The sequence below is a fragment of the Carassius auratus genome, chromosome 3 (assembly GCF_003368295.1).
Source record: "Carassius auratus strain Wakin chromosome 3, ASM336829v1, whole genome shotgun sequence".
Lineage (NCBI taxonomy): Eukaryota > Metazoa > Chordata > Actinopteri > Cypriniformes > Cyprinidae > Carassius > Carassius auratus.
Genome location: NC_039245.1, coordinates 20342892 through 20360597, shown reverse-complemented (window position 1 = coordinate 20360597; position 17706 = coordinate 20342892). Strand labels below are relative to the sequence as shown.

The following is a 17706-nucleotide window of genomic DNA, read 5'->3' as shown; positions in this document are numbered from 1 at the left end:
TCTCCGATGATCTTAGAGGTGAAGATGCTGGATGTGGAGGTCCCGGTCTGGTGTGGTTACACGTGGTCTGCAGTTGTGAGGCTGGCTGGATGTACTGCCAAATTCTCTGAAATGCCTTTGGAGACTGCTTATGGTAGAGAAATTATCATTTAGTTCATGGTCAACAACTCTGGTGGACATTCCTGCAGTCAGGAATGCCAACTGCATGCTCCCTCAAAACTTGCGAAATCTGTGGCATTGTGCCGCATGATAAAAACTGCACATTTTAGAGTGGCCTTTCATTGAGGCCAGCCTAAGGCACACGTGTGAAATAAACATGCTGTCTAATAAAAATCTTGATATGCCATACTTGTGAGGTGCATAGATTATCCCGGCAAAGGAGAAGTGCTCACTAACACAGATTTAGACAGATTTGTGAGAAATAGGCCTTTTGTGTACATAGAAAAAGTCTTAGACTAAGGACATCATCATATTTGGGGCGCCCTGTTTTCAATAAGATTAGATGAGCTCTTGCTATGCTTGAGATGAAGAATGGTGGTGGTGGTTTTCATCTCCAGGTTTAGTGTATGGATCAAATTATTCCGGATGTCACTTAGTATAATATATGGCGTAATCTGTACAAGCTGTTTCTTCAGGTAGAACAGCTGGTCTGAGCATGAATCTGTCAGTGGGCTGCTTTATACACATTGTGCCCAGACCTCCAGTCCTGGCCATGCTTTGATCTGAGGCCAAAGTGTCAAATCAGAAATAATTCCTCTAACACACGTGTGGACCATCACTCCAGACTTGACACACACAAGCAGAAACTTCAGGGATATTGAATTAAGGCTTGCTGTCTGTTCTGCAGACTCCAGAGCATGAGGGTCATAATCTCCACGTGGACAATCACAATATAACAATTCAAAAGAAATCCAAAAACACATCGGGAACACGTCAATTTTCCCTGTTTGATAAACTTCCAGCAATTACATACTTGCTGTCTACAAGATCAAAATTGTGCATCAAACTGGTAGTAGGGATGCATCTAAGAAAATTATTAAAGCAGCTCACCCCACACTCCCACACATGGTGTATTTGTCAGTAAAAGACACCTTAAACCTGATCCGTGGCCTTTGATCTCTGGCTAAAATGCTTAGAAATACTAATTATCAACATATCCCACATTTAAACCATGCCGTCATATGTCCTGAGAGTGTTCTCAGCATCTTTCCATTCATTACTCTTGCAAACATGTGTAATGGCTGGGCGTTTGGAGTGCATGGTTGTCTTGTTTTGAATGGCTGGCTAGGCCAGATTTGTTGCAGGATGGTGGATGCAGTAGATGCGCTTGTGCACGTCCGAGAGGCTAATGATTTTAGCAGATGACCATGCTCTGACCCTGAACACAGTCCTATTGCCCAGAAGACCCCCAATATCATGATTTACACTCGTCTGGTAAACAGACCGGCTCAACACAGGCTAAAGCAGCACAGCACATTAGTACAGGAATGCTAGACTGACACTGCACAGACTACATTATAATCATAGCCAGTGATCATTTATATAATAGCGACAAAACACACCTATGACTACATTATTAATATTATTTTATAATTAATAAAATATACTATTATACAGCTAATGTATGCTGCTTGAACTGTATTATTTGTTAGAATAATTGCTCAATCTGATTTTAACTGTTTGCAGTTCTACTCGTAATTTTACACACCCCTTGTAGATTATCCAAGATGTTTTTACCGAAATAAGAGGGATCAAAGATGAAATAATAACTGAATTTACACAAATAATCTTTTGAACCGGACTATATGTAAAGATCTGTTGAAAGAGCTTAGTCAGGATGAAACCAAATAAAAAATAACTTGCAATTTTTATATTCCCTCTCATTTTGTTAAAATTATTAACATCTTGCTTATTCTGCAGGAGGTATGTAAACAGCAGAACTGTATTTAAGACTGTGTCTTTTGTCCATTCACATCAGCAACATTGTATGATTAATGGTCACTTTACCAGTGGTAAAATCATTATATCTCACAGCCTTTCATAGCTTATTACTTTATTATCATATAAAAGGTTGTATATTATTTAACATGGCTATTATCTTAGGAAAATCATGATATTGTCATATTCATACGAGAATGTTGAGTTATTGTAATGTGAAAGATCAAATCATTTGTGTAGTACTATGTGACTGGTTGTTGGAATTGACTGCAGAAGCAATGTCTTTAGACGGCAGAGACAGATGTGGACTGTTTTCAGAAACAGAACAAGTCGAGCTGTCAGGTTTAAGAGGCCTAATCTTATCAAAGAGCTTGAAATCGAGGGTCGGGGCGACACTACGACTGTCTCAACGGGTGTCACAAACATGACGTTATGTGCCACACATTGTGGCAATTTTCAAGATTTATTTTAGAGTTCAGTTAAAGTATTGCCACTCTCTGCTTCACGGTTTGCTGCATTATCCAACAGCGGAAGCAACTTTGATTTACTGAATGAGGGTTTAATCAGATTTTATTTGATTTAAACCATTTAAAATTATTCCTATTTAATTACAAAAGATTTATTAAAATGTAATAAAATCAAATCGATGTTGCATAATGAAAAATTGTCATTCTTCATGTCCTTGACATAATTTTTTTGGTGAAGGCAGTTCATTTTTTTCCACAATGTCTGCTGTTTGCTGTCCTGGTGACCTACCATCTGTAAATGACATTAACATCAAATACAGCGGTGCTTCCGGAAAAAAGTTTGCATGCATCTGAGGTCATTGAAAATAAACAGTATGAAGGAAAAACAGAAGAGGGGGCCACCACCCCCTGGTCCCTGGTCCTGCAGGAGCCCTGCTGGGCACCATAAGGCCTCTGTTTTGCTTGCTGCCATTTCATTTTCTGCGATGAGGCCATTAAAAGCTGAGCAAACAGAGAGCAGCCCCGCTGTACTAACAACTCACTCGCCCAACACAGACTGTCAGAATTATGAGCATTGCATTGCATCTCAGTTTTCTTATTGTTTCTTGTCAGCTCTTTTCATGTCTCTTTACTTCCTTTATTAATCTGATTAGTTTTGTCTTCTCTTGTTTTCCTCATCTCATACCACCTTTTTTCCAATTTTCTCTTCTTTTATCATTTAGTCTTGTCTCATCTCAACTCTTTTGTCGTTTCATCATCACTCAAAATCCTGCGTTGTTTATATATTTTCTCTACTGTTTCTCTTCTTTTCTTATCATTTAAATGTAATTTCATCTTCTTGTCTCATTTCTTAACTTCTATCAACTCACTGTTTCAACTCATCTTGTCTCATATGTTCTATTCTCATATCATCTATGCTCTTCTCATTTGTTCTCATCTCTATTTTTCTCTCCTTTTATCATGTAGCTCTTCTCTTCTCTTTTCATTATTGTGTCTTATTTTACTGTCTCATCTCTTCTTGTCTCTTCTCTAGTTTCTCTCTCTTGGGGATTTACTGGTTCAGTAGGAAGACAGCATGTTTCCTACTGCAAGGGTCTGTAAATCTTACCTGACCATGAAGGAGTTTGTTTAGCTGATATTAAGAGCCTCAAATTCCGTAAGTCAACAAATGAATGAGCTAGAAATGTCCTCTTGGGCCTCTGTCTCCCCCTCACAGTATTCCCTTGAAACAGAAGGGAGCATAGAAGAGCTTTACATTATTCATCAATAAGAAAATCTGACTAATATAGAAGGGAAACTTTTGCCAACCTTGTGCTTTATTCCTGAGTGCAAAAATGTATGTTGGATTTATAGCTGTTCCAAATAAGAATAATATCACAAAACACATCTGAACCTACAAATGTGATTATTATTTCGCATCTGACACTTCAGTAAATACTAAATAACCATTTCCAAATGTTTAGCTGTTCCTGCCAAACTGCAGGGTGATATTAGTGTTTTTGGCTTGCAGTTCAAGTGTTGCTTTATCCGTCAGAGTTTCCTTATCATTGTTTTCCACAATGGCATTATTGTTCATTTCTTGAGCTGACCTCAAAGCAGACAGAGTCTGAAAGTGAAAAACCACAGCAGTATTGTCTGACTTGCATAATGAATCCAAGACTTTGGTCCAAACAGATAAGAAAGACAGCAACCAAACAGGAACACTTATAACTTTATTGTCAGTATATATCAGTATATAAATCAGTATATTGCAGTTTGCACTCTTCATTACCCAAGAGATGAAACACCTGTGCAATAAACTAATTTATGATAAAAGAAAAGTTAACTGTGCCTCACCATCTCTCTTCCTCGAGAACAAAGACATTCATTTCCTTTCACAGTTCCTGAGCAGGCCATGTTAAGCCTTTATTACTGGAGCAAGGACTGTTTATGGCTCCTCATAAAAGAATGGAAATTAAAGAGAATATGTGATATGTGGTTTTACACTCTGTATATCTCCTGCTGTTTTACGCTAGTTCATCTTTTAACAGACCAATATAGATTTTTATGTCTTCACCATTTATTCCAGGAGGATAGTTTTTTGTTCGGAGGTTGCTCAGGTGTTACAGTAAATATATTACTTTATTTTCTCACCTCATGTTGTTCCAACTCTGTACTAATTTCTCACTTATGTGGAACACAAAGATATTCAGGGAAAAAAAAATGTCAATGGGGTTCAATGTTGTTTTAGTTCCCACTTCATTAAATCGACAGTAACAAAATAATGCAAGCTAATAAAGTCATAACACTCTCAAAAAAAAAAAAAGGAACAGAAGCTGTCACAAGGGCAGTAACCTTTCAAATATATACATTTGTACCTCATTTACCCCTAAAATGTGCATTTTAGTACCATAAAGATACATATAAGCACTTAATGTGTACATATTAGTACTGTACCTTAAATAGTACATATCAGCATATTACCTTTTGTTTCTGAGAGTGATGTTTGAAACATAAATGAAGACCGAATGTTTGAGTGAACTATACTTTTAAATATTGTCGTACATATAATAAACTGTTTAAACAGAAGTCCTGGCACCTCTTCAGTGGTGTGAACATGTGAACAGTTACTGCTTTATGCTTGTGAGAGGGTTCCTGAGGGCTTAGATCTTCATCAAAGGGTGTGTATTTGATCAGAGCTGTGGTCACAAGACTCACCACAGCGTCTGCAGCTGAAGGAATGCATTTCTGCAGGGGGTCTCCCCTGGGATGCCTATCATCTGTGAGGGGCAGGCATGCCACATGCACTGCTCGCGGACAAACAAACACACACAAGCCCTTCTCTCCTCGGCCCCGTGATTTGTGAGCAGTCAAGAGTGTGTGACCTGGTGAGGGTCAGGGGTGCTTTCTACATAAACAGTAGCTGAGCGGCATGCTGCCCTTTTACTGGGTCCTCCTGATGGCTTAGTCAATAGGAAAGACACATTTCTTTTATATCTTAATTGTTTCCCCAAGACAGCACAGAATGAAGTGAGACTTTGGCTTAAAAAGTGTCACAGTCTCATGACTCACCTTCTTCTGTGAAGCGTAAAAGGAGACATATATTAAATATCTGATTGTGTGAATTAATTGGGCTGACAGTGACTGACAGAAAGTGTGAATCATTTGTTTTGAACCAGTGATTCAAAGCATGTATCAAACTGACAAAGTCACATGATTATAGTAAACAGGGCTTCGTTACCCCATAACTGTTTTGATAGTCTTTCATTTTAGGGGTTCGTCACTAGGGTGTGATGATCTCTGTGAACCCATGAATCAATGTCTCCATTTTTGTTTTGTTTTAGAATTTTTAATAATATAAGTTTTAGTTATTAGTCTGTTATTGACATATTTAGCCAAGCCGTTCATAAAATAAACAAAACAACGTCTAAAATTTTATAAAATAGCACCTATAATAATAGTTAATGGTAGGCTATTGGATGATTTGTTAATTTCTGCATTTAATAGACTTCACTTTCAGTAAAACATTTGCCATTGCTATTTTTATGCATGTTTGGGCTAAGTTGTCATTGCATCAGTTTTGAAACATTGAATCATTTAGAAAAGCAATTGGTTCAACTTATTCAAAATTTCAAAAAGCTTTGTTTCTCTCATCATTACAACATGCGGCTTGCTGGTCATTTTTATGCCCTGATTAGGTTTTGTGAAAATGACTCAATAGTGTAACAATTTTAACAGTAGGATTGCATGGGGACCATTACGGTGCTTCATACTCCAGTCCAGTAGGTGGCAGAAGTGTTCATCTGCTTTTGTTGTTGTTTTGATGGCAGCTGGCAAGCTAACCTAAGACAACATTAGCTGTATCCAAAATTGTCTTTTATATAATTTCAATGCACTATTTGAGGCCACACTCATTTGTAGTGGTGTCCGAACCCATAGTGGACATTTGCAAATGCACCCATTCATCATAATGCACCAAATAACTAGTGTATAACCAATCTACAATGGCTGGCCAATACAGAATACAAGAGAATGATTGAATTCCCTCCATAATCTTGCCAAAAGATGGTATCTGTGGTATTTCTGCTATATGCAGTGTCTGAATTTGCACCAAAGATTATCATTCTATTTCATTGACTCCAAGTGACTATATTAGCCATTTATTTACTCAGTGTACTCAGGTTTTCTAAAACTAAACTATTTGAGCTATGCCGTCTGCATTAATTTTATAGGTCTGTCATTTTACTCTGTCAGCATGGTCTCACTTTAATCTGTTTTTATTTCTCCAACTGAGTTTTAAAAGAAACACCTGAGACAAAATTGATACTTATGTAAAAAATATCTGAGAACTCAATTTAGTCTCAAAAGCTATAAAAGAGCTGCCTCTAAGCAATAAAATTTTACTCTGGGTGCCCTTTCTCTTTGCATGTGATGAGAGGTTAGATTACTGTCATCTTCAAAGGACACCAACCTTTACCCCATAGTGAGACCCAAACAGTGCTGAGGAGCCTATTGGTCAATCAGAAAGCTTGATACATGTGATTTGCCACTTTGCTCTGTTGGCACATGTGATCCTGCTTTTGAGGGTACCGACAGAGGCAGGCGAGCTGTTGTCATGGCTATGAACAGGCCGCTGTCTGTTAGGGTAGGGCATCTGACGGATTTTACATAGTCATGTTCAGACAGCAGCTGGGGCTAGCAGAGCTAATATAGCTTCCATCTGGACTTAGTTACTCTATTGTACTGATGCATGTGTCCATCTGTTGTATATGTATATCCGTGTGAGCGCATACTTGTGTGAATTGTGCTTTTTGTGAAAAACAGATCCACATGATCATAATGTCAACATTGAGTCATAATGTTGCTTTGGGGAAGAATATACTTATAAACAGCTTCATATGCTGTTGATTATGACTTAGGAAAAAAAAGTCCATTGGAAAAAAAAAAGTCCAGGAAAAGACCTAAAATATGTCGCATAAGGCAAAAGGAAAAAAAAATGTGGCAAAAAAGATGTTAAATATATGCTCAATATATGTTGTAAACAGTGAAGCTCACTGAAATATATTTTCAATATATTTTAATATTTTATTTCAACATATATACCAAGATATATTTTAGAAAGTATATTTCAAAACGTTTTTCTTTAAATGTGACACGTGAATGTATTTTTTTGGATTGAAATATAGAAGGCAAAATATAAATAAAATATATTTGAAAGTATTTGAGAAAAAATATATACATATTTTTTGTCCATTAAGTGTATATTTTGAAATCTATCAAAAATAAATAAATAAATAAATAAGTATATAGGGGTTATTAAAAATTTCACATTTGAATATTTGTTTTAATTCTTTTTGATTATTGTTTGAATTTAATTTGAGTTATTTTCTGTGTTATAAACTTAGTGTTAAATCCTCTGATAAATTCTTTTCAAAATCTATCTTTTGCACTCTTGAGATACGATACTTTGGTGACAGAGTTACAAATCTGAGGGCCCAGATACAGGTCACAGATTATGAAGTGTTGTCATCTATGAATCCATCCACCTCTTGTACAACCTTCAATCTTGGATCCTTACAATCAGTAAAATAAGTTATCACAAAACTTAAACTTTTTTATGCCCCTATGATATAATACACCCTCACTTTTTGAGGCAAATCATTTACATTGTGAGTCTGGGGCAGTCTTAAACTGGTTTAAATCTTTATTTTTTGAACAATAGATTTTCTGTTAAAATGTAAAGCTTTATCAAGTCTTTAGGCTGTTTAATCTGCGGGGTTCCTCAGGGTTCTATTTTAGCACCTGCTACCTTCTTCGCCGGGCTATATTTTTCGGAAATATGTTGTTTCCCTCTACTGTTACGCGGATGATACGCAAATTTACTTGCTTGTGACAACAACAAAAAAAAGTTTTGTTGATACTCTGTCAGCATGTCTTAATGATGTCATGTCTTTCCAAAAATGTTCTCTTGTTGAACACAGATAAAACAGAAGTTATTGTCTTTGGCCCCTCAGACTCCAGGGAAAGCAATCAACTGAACCTTAAGTCTCTCAATTAATTAATTGCTCCCCAAGTACCGAGTTTGATAACTGCCTGAAATATGATAAACAGTTGAGCACTTTTGTAGTTTCTATTTTTTTCTGCCTTCATTCTCTCTCTCCAAAATCCCTCTAAAATCTTTTTATTTTTGTATGATAGTTCTCCAGAGGTTGCTATCCATGCCTTTACATCTCGGCTGGATTATAACAACTCCCTCTATTGCAGCATATCAAAGTCCCAAATCCCTAGTCTACAAACAGTCCAAAATGCAGCAGCTAGAATTCTGAATGGATGGAATTGGGCCATGTCCGTGCAGAAACGTGCTTTAGAAATAAACTGAACTTGAACTTGAGTCCTTTTGTAAATCTGGGTTATGAAAGAAGGTGGCTAAAGTTCAGGTTGCAAAATTTAAGACATGCAAGATGAGTCAGAAATGGGCACTCTTTCCGTATCCGTGTTTATACACATGACAGGGGACTTTATCATTTATACGGCTCATTCCAACACAGGTGAGATGATTCATGATGCTTTGACTGTAACAAAGAGGAGCACACAAGAGCAGCCTGTTGTATGACCTCTGTCAAGCACAGGGTGGGAAAAAGTTGCCCTCCCTGTCGTGCTGTGGTCTGGTCCCATCTGCACCATATGGCACATTTTCACTAGCCTTTGAGAGAGCTGAATCCCACTGCATCATTATGTAAATGGAGATGCTGACATCGGTGGGGGGGCTTGCATACAAGGCTGAAGCTTCAGCCTCTTCTCATTATTATGCACACAGGATGGAGAAATCAATGACACAGCATAAGGATGCAGTGGAGAATAAAAATGGAGACATGGTCGATGCATGTTTGGCTTTTTTTGTCTAGACTCTCTTGGGAATGAGAACTTTAAACCCTGAGACAAGACTAAGATGTAAACAACAGACTGGGGTTTGATGAAATCAGGCCTTGAGAATCATCTGGGAACATGCTTGACTTGTTTCGTGTCCTGTATAGCTCATATGTCTGGTTGTGTTTCTCAAAGAAGCATTTTATGGGGTGTTTCGTGAAGGGGTAAAACTGATCTGTGACATATACTGCCATAAAGTACAGCCAGATTGTTTATAAGAGGAAGATGAATTCAGTTGGGCCCCACTAAGATCGTACTTTTATTTATGGAACAAAATATGGCTTCAGCAAAGACTGCTTTTTTTACAGCGGGAGTATTGGTAGCTTGATGGTGCAATTCACAGGAGTTTTTTTTTTTTTCAAAACCCTGATGTTTGGTGATGTTAAACTCCATTTTTGTGTGGATTAGAGCCTATTCCCTATTCGGCTGCCTAGCTAAACAGTAACATTAGGTTATGGAGATAAAGTGCATATTTTAAAGGTCATTGGAGGATGTTGAAAAAAAAAGAGGCAAGTTGAAATTCTATTGATTTTGTGTGTTTGTGTGCATCTGTGCGTGTGTGTCATTAGCATCAATTAAGTTTTTTTCACAGAAAAGGTATGACAGAGTACATAAGTAGATATTTGTCGCCCTCTCCTGGCCAACTGTATACCTGCGCAACCCTAATGTTTAGTTAAGATTGACAGTATTTTCATGCTTAAAAAAAAAAAAAAAGAAAGAAAAAAAAAGAAAAAACACCTTGCATGAATGAGGTGTGTACTCCAGTCTTACCATGTAAAAATTCACTGCATTTATTAGCATGTTATCGAGTTTGTCATCAGTTTTCATAAGATTAAAACAAGTAATAAAGATGCAAGACATGAAGTTCAGAAACGGCTTCACTCTTTGCAGCTCTCCACTGATGTAATGCTAATGACAAACAACATCAGAACATTTGAAGGTTGCCAGGGGAGAAATACAGCATAAGTGTTGGTGACTCAAACATTCCTATCTTCCACAGATTTCCCCCCTGTGGCTTAGATTCTCAATAAAAAAAAATGTAAGGTTATAAATGGAGAATGAAATTTCAGCTCATGCTGATGTGTCCATGGGTGATTTTCTGTGCTGAGAAAGTTTACAGTATGAGCAAGGACAGCCAACACAAACACTGGACTTGGACTTTAATGAGGACATACAGAGGTCATGTAACACGTGCTGCATTTACCAAATGAAACCATATGCATTCTAAATAATGCTGATCTAAAAAAAGACATGTGGTGGATATTTTGTTCCCGCTACATCAGACAGTACAACCTTGCCCCAAACCTCCACCATATTACCCCACTGGACAATTCATTTCACACTCTTTGACCCAGTGCATTCATGCATGTGTGGATTCAGATATGCACTTTATGTAACACCTTCAACTGTGTTTTAGAACAACACTCTTCTATCCGTCTGTCTGTCTATCTATCTAGCATTCTATCGTTCTATGTAAATCTGAATGGCTTTTCTCACAAGATTCACACACTTAATTTCGAGATTCCTACAAGCCTCAAGCAGACAGAGAGTGTTTGATGTCACTATCACCGACATTAGTAGCGACACAATGTGTCACAATGATTTGTTTGTTTGTAGTGGTTGATAGTTCATATTAGCATTCTGTTTAGACCCCCGCCCAGTTTCAAGCAAATTGTTGTCACTGTGTGTCTGGGCTTGTGGTAACCGAGAGGCACCTCACAGCGTCACATGAGATGTAATCTAGCAGGACAGAGCCCCTGGCATGCATGAAGATAACAGCACTATGTGATTAGAATGCTGTTGTGTCCTTCCACTATCTCAGGACTGGACAAGGGTGTTTAGGGTGGGGCTCCCAGCCATAACCGCCTGGTCAACTGTAAACACACACACATACACACACACACACACTGAACTATACAAACCATATACGATCACTGGCAGAGAGTAGAGTGGGTAATTGTGGACATTCAGCCTCCAAAGGCCATAGTAATAAGAGTCTGCTTAGAAGAGCTGTCTGATTTGAGCGATAATGTGCACTAGACCATGATTTTTTATTCATGAACTTCAAGTATTGTTAAAGCCTATAGGCGGTATAGAAATTCAGAGTATTTTGCAGCTGTAAGCAGGGACGAACATTCGGCCCTGATGAGCTTTAGCCAGCCATTGTGACTAAAAGCAGACAGGAAATTCCTGAGGGCTGGCAGATTTGATTGGTTATAAAGCCCAAACAGACACCCACATGGATAGTTGTTTAATCCCCAGGATCAGCGGCCGATCATTCACTGCTACAGAAAAACATGTAAAAAAAAAAAAAAAAAAGTCACATGGCACCACTCGCTTATTGCTGATGCCAACAATTCCTCTCCGCCAGCTCCTACAGGAGTCCCGGGCGGCTGAAATACAGTCATCAAAATCACATTACCTTCCCCCAGATAATATATATACTCCATTGGTGGAAAAAACAAATTCCCGTGATTCATTTCAATAGTGATGTTTTGTGTTCCATAATGAGCGATGGATCATTAACCACATCATTATTTCCATATACGATTTATACTACATCTGCAATCGTGCTTCTGCAACTGGTGAAGCACCTGAAATGCTTCGCCGGTGATTCCGACCTAATGTTATTTTTGGCTGTCTGTCACAAGCCTCCCATGTGGCCTGAGGCAAAGCTATTGAATTGCATTGTATTTCTGCGCTTTTTTTCTACGCATGAACCTGCCACACACAAAAGCCCGTTTTGCAGCCTTGATCCTGCTAAGCTCACCCTCACGTGGTTTCGCCCTCTCTTTAAATGACCCCTCACTGCCAAAACACATCCAGCTGGAAGCTGATCAATAGACGGCCCTGCCAACAAGATGACATTACGGGTAAGGGAAGCACTGTCTGCTAACCTGCAAACAGAATCAGGTCAAGTTTGCTTATTATGTTGAGTAATAGCGAAGTATTTCAAGATTCTGTGATGGTCAAATGTGCTTGGGCACTTAAATGGAAAGTTGCTGACGTAATTAAAGCAGTTTTTTTTTCAGTCTGGCATAGTGTTTAATTTTAATCATTTAAACCAGAGGCAGGTTTAGATGATAAATATTTGATTTAAAATGCACAACATCTCCTATAAGATGATAGCGTGACTCTTAACTCTTCTGCATAATTCATCTCTCTCTCTCTCTCTATCTATCTATCTTTCTGCAAGCTAAACTAATGACGCTTTAATTATTTTCCATGCGACTGCACTTAAAGTAATGAGGACATTAAAAGGCTCAGTTTCGATCTAAGGAACACTCCATCTCTACCTGTAAAACACCACAAATCAGCTTGCTTTCCCTTCCGATGTCATTGAGAGGCTTTTAAACAACCAATGTTTTTTTTGGTACAGCTCCAGATCTGCACTTTTCTAGTTCACAGATACTGGTTGCTGCTTGCAATATATGTTCATATATGCTGCACGAAATCTCACGCATATCTCTGCAAGCAGTTACTGGAGTCTGGCGCTCAGCGTTGATGAGCACAGGAAGCGTGACTAGTTTTGCAATTCCCCTTAGATACCCAAACAGTCCTCACCCTGTGGCACCAAGCTCTATGAAAGTGGCTCATAATCCAGATAACAGAGCATGCAGCACAGCGTAGACACACATGAATGTCTCAGATAAAAACAGGTGCTGGCCAATGGAGCTGAACTGATAATGCGAATGCAGGCGACGTCTCACTTCTGCTCAAAGGAACGTCATCCTCTAATGTTCTTCCAGTATTCACTGAGTTTAATTCTCTGCCTGCCTGATTTCTGCCAGCTAGCCTAACTTCAGACGTTTGTGTGTTATCTAAACTGCTTTCATTAGGATAATATTAAGATTGGCAAATGCTAAGAGCATATTGTTTTAATGAAGGAGGGTTATAGATTTCAGATAGTCTTTAAAGCAGCTTTTTTTTTATTACTTTTTACTTATTTTTATTTGTGCTGTCTTCGTATATTTTGCATTTTGCAAACTGGGATTTTTGCTGACTACATTTGGCAATTACTTTTTATGCCCAGCACTGCAAAAAAACCTGATGGAATTTGATTCAGCAGTGACGGATGGGATCAGTCAATCACAATCCTTGCAAGCTATCTGTATGAAAAAGTAAAAATCCTGCTTGATTATTAATGTCAAAGATAGCTTCAGGCTATAGAATTTTGCTTTAACGTCTTAATTTCATTCTTGAATGGTGATAGGCATGCAGTGAAACAAAGGTCTATTAATTCATGATGAAGTCGGAGATGAGATTCCTGAATGGAAGCCTTTGGTAATTGGACAGTTATAGCTCCTAAGCACCCTGGGTCGCCTGAACCGTAAATACTCTACATTATAGTGATAGATCATTGTTAGGCTTATATTTCTGCTGACTGGATATTATCAGCATCAGCTTCCACTTGTATCAGCTCCACAATCTACCAATGAATAAGCCTCAAATACTTATAATATTATCAAAATGTCATATTAATATATTTGATGATTTTTATATGTTTATACTGTCTGTCTGTGTGTGTGTGTGTGTGTGTGTGTGTGTGTGTGTGTGTGTGTGTGTGTGTGTATTTATGCTCAGCTTTGAGCAAACATTGCATGTAAAAATAATGCTGATTAAATGTAATTTGCTGTAAGTGAATTCTATTTGTGTCTATATACAGTATATGCTAGGATTATATTAGCCTCTCGGTATTGTCATAGGCATCAGGCTTTTGAAAACCCCTAAATGTATTCTGTACTATTCAGCGAATGTGATGAAGCTTGTTTTTTCATTGTGATTCAGTTTGAGGCATCCTGTCCTGATGGTCTATGTCCAGGATGGAGTATCATCCTGAAAGGAGAGACCCCAGCAGAAGCCAGCAAGTAAGGACTCAATCCTTCAGTTTAAAGGGAACGGTGAACTTTAGTTAACATTCTGACAAACACTTTTCCAGTGATGTTAATAGAACATTTGTTCAAAGCTACCTGGTTTTGAATAACATTCTGAACAAGTTAGCACAAAAGCATTTATACATCATTTATGGAAAATTTTAAATAGTTAAATGTTTGTCTAGACATTACTGCCTGTAGTTTTAAGTGGTTTGAAGCCTAGATCTTCAACTCTTCTCCTGGAAACCCACTGTCCTCCAAAGTTTATTTCCAACTTGCTTTATCACACTTGTCTTTGATTTTCCAAACAATCCTGAAAATCTTAATTAGACCTTAATTGAAACTCTGCAGGACAGCGGGTCTCCAAGAGATGAGCTGAAGACATTCCCTTAAATGTTGTCTTTAGTGATCACTTAACCAAGAAAAAAAAACTATTGTAATTATCCAGAAATAATGTTTTCAGAACTTAATTGGAGCATTTGGAAAACATATTTAAGAACATGTTGTTAGCTGGGTCTAAAGTTTATTGCTAAAAAAAATATATAATAAAAAATACTTGTGTTGTGTAAATGGAATCTTATAACTGAACGTTGCTTTCATCACTTATTAGAAATTTAATAAGGTCATCTGCTTGTTTTAATACACCAGCTTTACATATCTTCAGTGTTTTTTGCCTTCTTTTTTTTCACGCCCACCTCATTCACTTATTTTCTGTGATAATATCAGTATAAATCTTTATTTATTTATTTATTTTTTAAACAGATAAAATCAAGAATCTGGAAGTATAAATAACTCATGCTGATGAATTGCTCATTTATCAGGTTGTTTATAAAGAATAATTGCAATGAAAACAACATGGCTATAATTGATGAGTAGTATATAATAATAATAATGTGACAATCATAGGAGACAAACATGTATTTGGCAGTTCAGTTATATGCTATTCCATTCATAACATTCATCCTGGGATCCACTTTGATGCTGTTCAGTTATTATTCCTACTGTATAATAGAGACAGAAACAAACTTAAATATAATCTGGGAAACGTGATTTTTCCCTCAATCATTTCTCATTCAGCGTTCACTTGTAGGAGAGTGATGGAGAAATACTCAAATGCAAGTACCTCATCTCAGCTCAATGATAGCCCTTCAAGCAGTAGTCTCAGGTTCTTTTTTGGCCAAAATGATTAGTTCATTATTGCATATGTGTTTTTTTCAAGGTTTGAGATCAATTTCCTATGTGACCGCGATGACAAAATAGCCTTTCATTTCAACCCACGCTTCACTGAGTCAGATATAATCTGCAACTCATACATGGCCAACCACTGGGGGCAGGAGGAGAGGTGCAGCAGCTTCCCCCTCGGGAAAGAAGAGCCTTTCCAGGTGATAAAGCATCATGAGCACATTTTTATTGACAAAGCATCATGAGCAGCAGGCATTATGTTTGATTATGAGCGAAGATGATTTAGTCAGCATTGACTCCTTGTCTCTCAACAGATTGAAATTTACTCGGACAGTGATAACTTCCATGTTTACATTGACGAAACCAAGGTGATGCAGTACAAACACCGTGTGGAAGACCTGAAGACCGTCACGAAAGTGCAAGTGGTGAATGATGTCAATATCTCCTCTTTAGAGATCGCCAAAAAACATTTTTACTAAGTGCTGGGCAGGAAGGCCAAACAGATCATTCATTTGGAGTGAACCTTGTGTTTGTTTATGGTGGGTTATCGTTTTTTGCATTTCTGTTTACACACATTTCAACACTCATAATTATCCTCTGTAAAGGTGTGATTATTTTTAATGACCTGCCTTACCTTAACTCCATATTCATATGAATCTGTGAATAAATGGGATGTTTGAAAAGATGTCTGAAAGACTCATCTGGGTGACTCAGAATTTGTTTTTCCACAAAATCAATGACTAAAATAGATTCTGCAAATACATCTGGGTCTGCTTATGATATAAAACATCCTAAGAAAAAAAATAAAAAATAAATAAAAATAAAAAAATATATATATACAAATAAATAAAGTATGATTGGCTAACCTCTAAACATGCATATTTTCCCTCTTTAACAGAACTTAAAATAATAAAATAAAAAGACAAAAATACATATATGCAAATACATATATAGAAATACATATTTTAAATATACTAAAATATTGATATTGGTGTTTTTTCAGGATTATATGATGAATATAAAGTTAAAATAGAACTGTTGTAATATTATAAATGTGTTCACTTTCACTTGCATCCTTGCTATTTAAAAGAAAGGTAAAAAAATATTACCGACTCCAAACTTATGAACAGTAGAAAACTGTGGCAAAATCTTTCTTTAATCTTTCTTTTGGCATAGACTGCATGACGTTAAAGACTGTTGAGAGTTTGATCTGTAGCCTAACAGCTACAAGGTAGATACAGCTCATAGTGCTTTAACAAAGTACATTACATCATAAAGGCACAACATCATATAATATTATAGAGTGAAAGGCCATTAATAGCTGTTTAATTGCAGGTTCCCATTGTGACAAATTACCCCATAATGCGACAAAATAATGTCTGAGCAAAGTAAATTTTCAATATCATTTATGAAGCTTCAGACATAAAAATGTTTTGCCTATAACCTACAGAAATGACAATAATAAACCTACCCTGAGAAATATTAAAGGGGTGCTATGATGCGTTTACACTTTCTCAACTTTAGTTAGTCTGTAATGTTGCTGTTTGATCATAAAAAAATATCAGCAAAGTTACAAAGCTCAAAGTCCACTTCAATTTATTAATTTATTTAATAGAAATCAGCTTTTCTCCTTCTGATGCCTGAAATGGATTAATTTTGTTCAATATTTTGCTGAATATGTTTTTGTGCTGGCACCTTTTCTGGTTTACGAATGTCTTGGATAAATAATGATGGCAATAAAACCACCAGTAAGTTGCAGTAAGTCCATGTTTTAATAAATGATTTATTGAATCATTCAAATCACAAGATTCGTTCAAAACGGCTGATTCAAAGAAACGAAACAAGTGAGTCCATCTGACTGGACTGTTGAATCACTGGCTCACTCGATTCGTTCAAAATCTGATTCATTTCAAGGAACGAAACAGCGTGTTGCTATGCACTGTTGTATAAAATGATTAGCACATTTGTGCTCGCGCAGAAATATTACAAGATAATCAGAAAAACTACATTGCTTGAGCAAGGAATATAAAATGTAAAAACTCATTTTATTTCATTGCTTGAATTATAAGGGCATTCTAACTGTATTGTAACATGCTTCTTCCTGCAGTGAATGCTCTGTTATTGTTTGTTTTTTGCAAAGTCGGTGACGTCGATAATGTTCTACTATCGTGTCTCAAGCCATCACACATACAGCACAATAACATAATGTCGGGGAATGTCTTTAAATTGTAATCAAGAAAAAAAAATACCTTCTCCTCCTTTGTCTTCTTTTTAACGAAAAGTTGCGCTTGAACCATTTTGCACGAAAGATGACGAAAACTTGCTTCGGCTTGGGAGCA

The 17706-nt window shown here is 37.1% G+C and overlaps 1 protein-coding gene across 1 annotated transcript; it reads left to right on the top strand.

Moving 5' to 3' along the window:
* Positions 1 to 12089: 12089 nt before the first annotated feature.
* Positions 12090 to 16067, top strand: LOC113041900 (grifin-like). The gene is made up of 4 exons (XM_026200481.1): positions 12090 to 12184; positions 14100 to 14179; positions 15405 to 15567; positions 15682 to 16067. The coding sequence occupies exons 1-4, from the start codon at positions 12173 to 12175 to the stop codon at positions 15844 to 15846; spliced, it is 420 nt and encodes a 139-aa protein (XP_026056266.1). The 5' UTR covers positions 12090 to 12172; the 3' UTR covers positions 15847 to 16067.
* The last annotated feature ends 1639 nt before the right edge of the window (positions 16068 to 17706 follow it).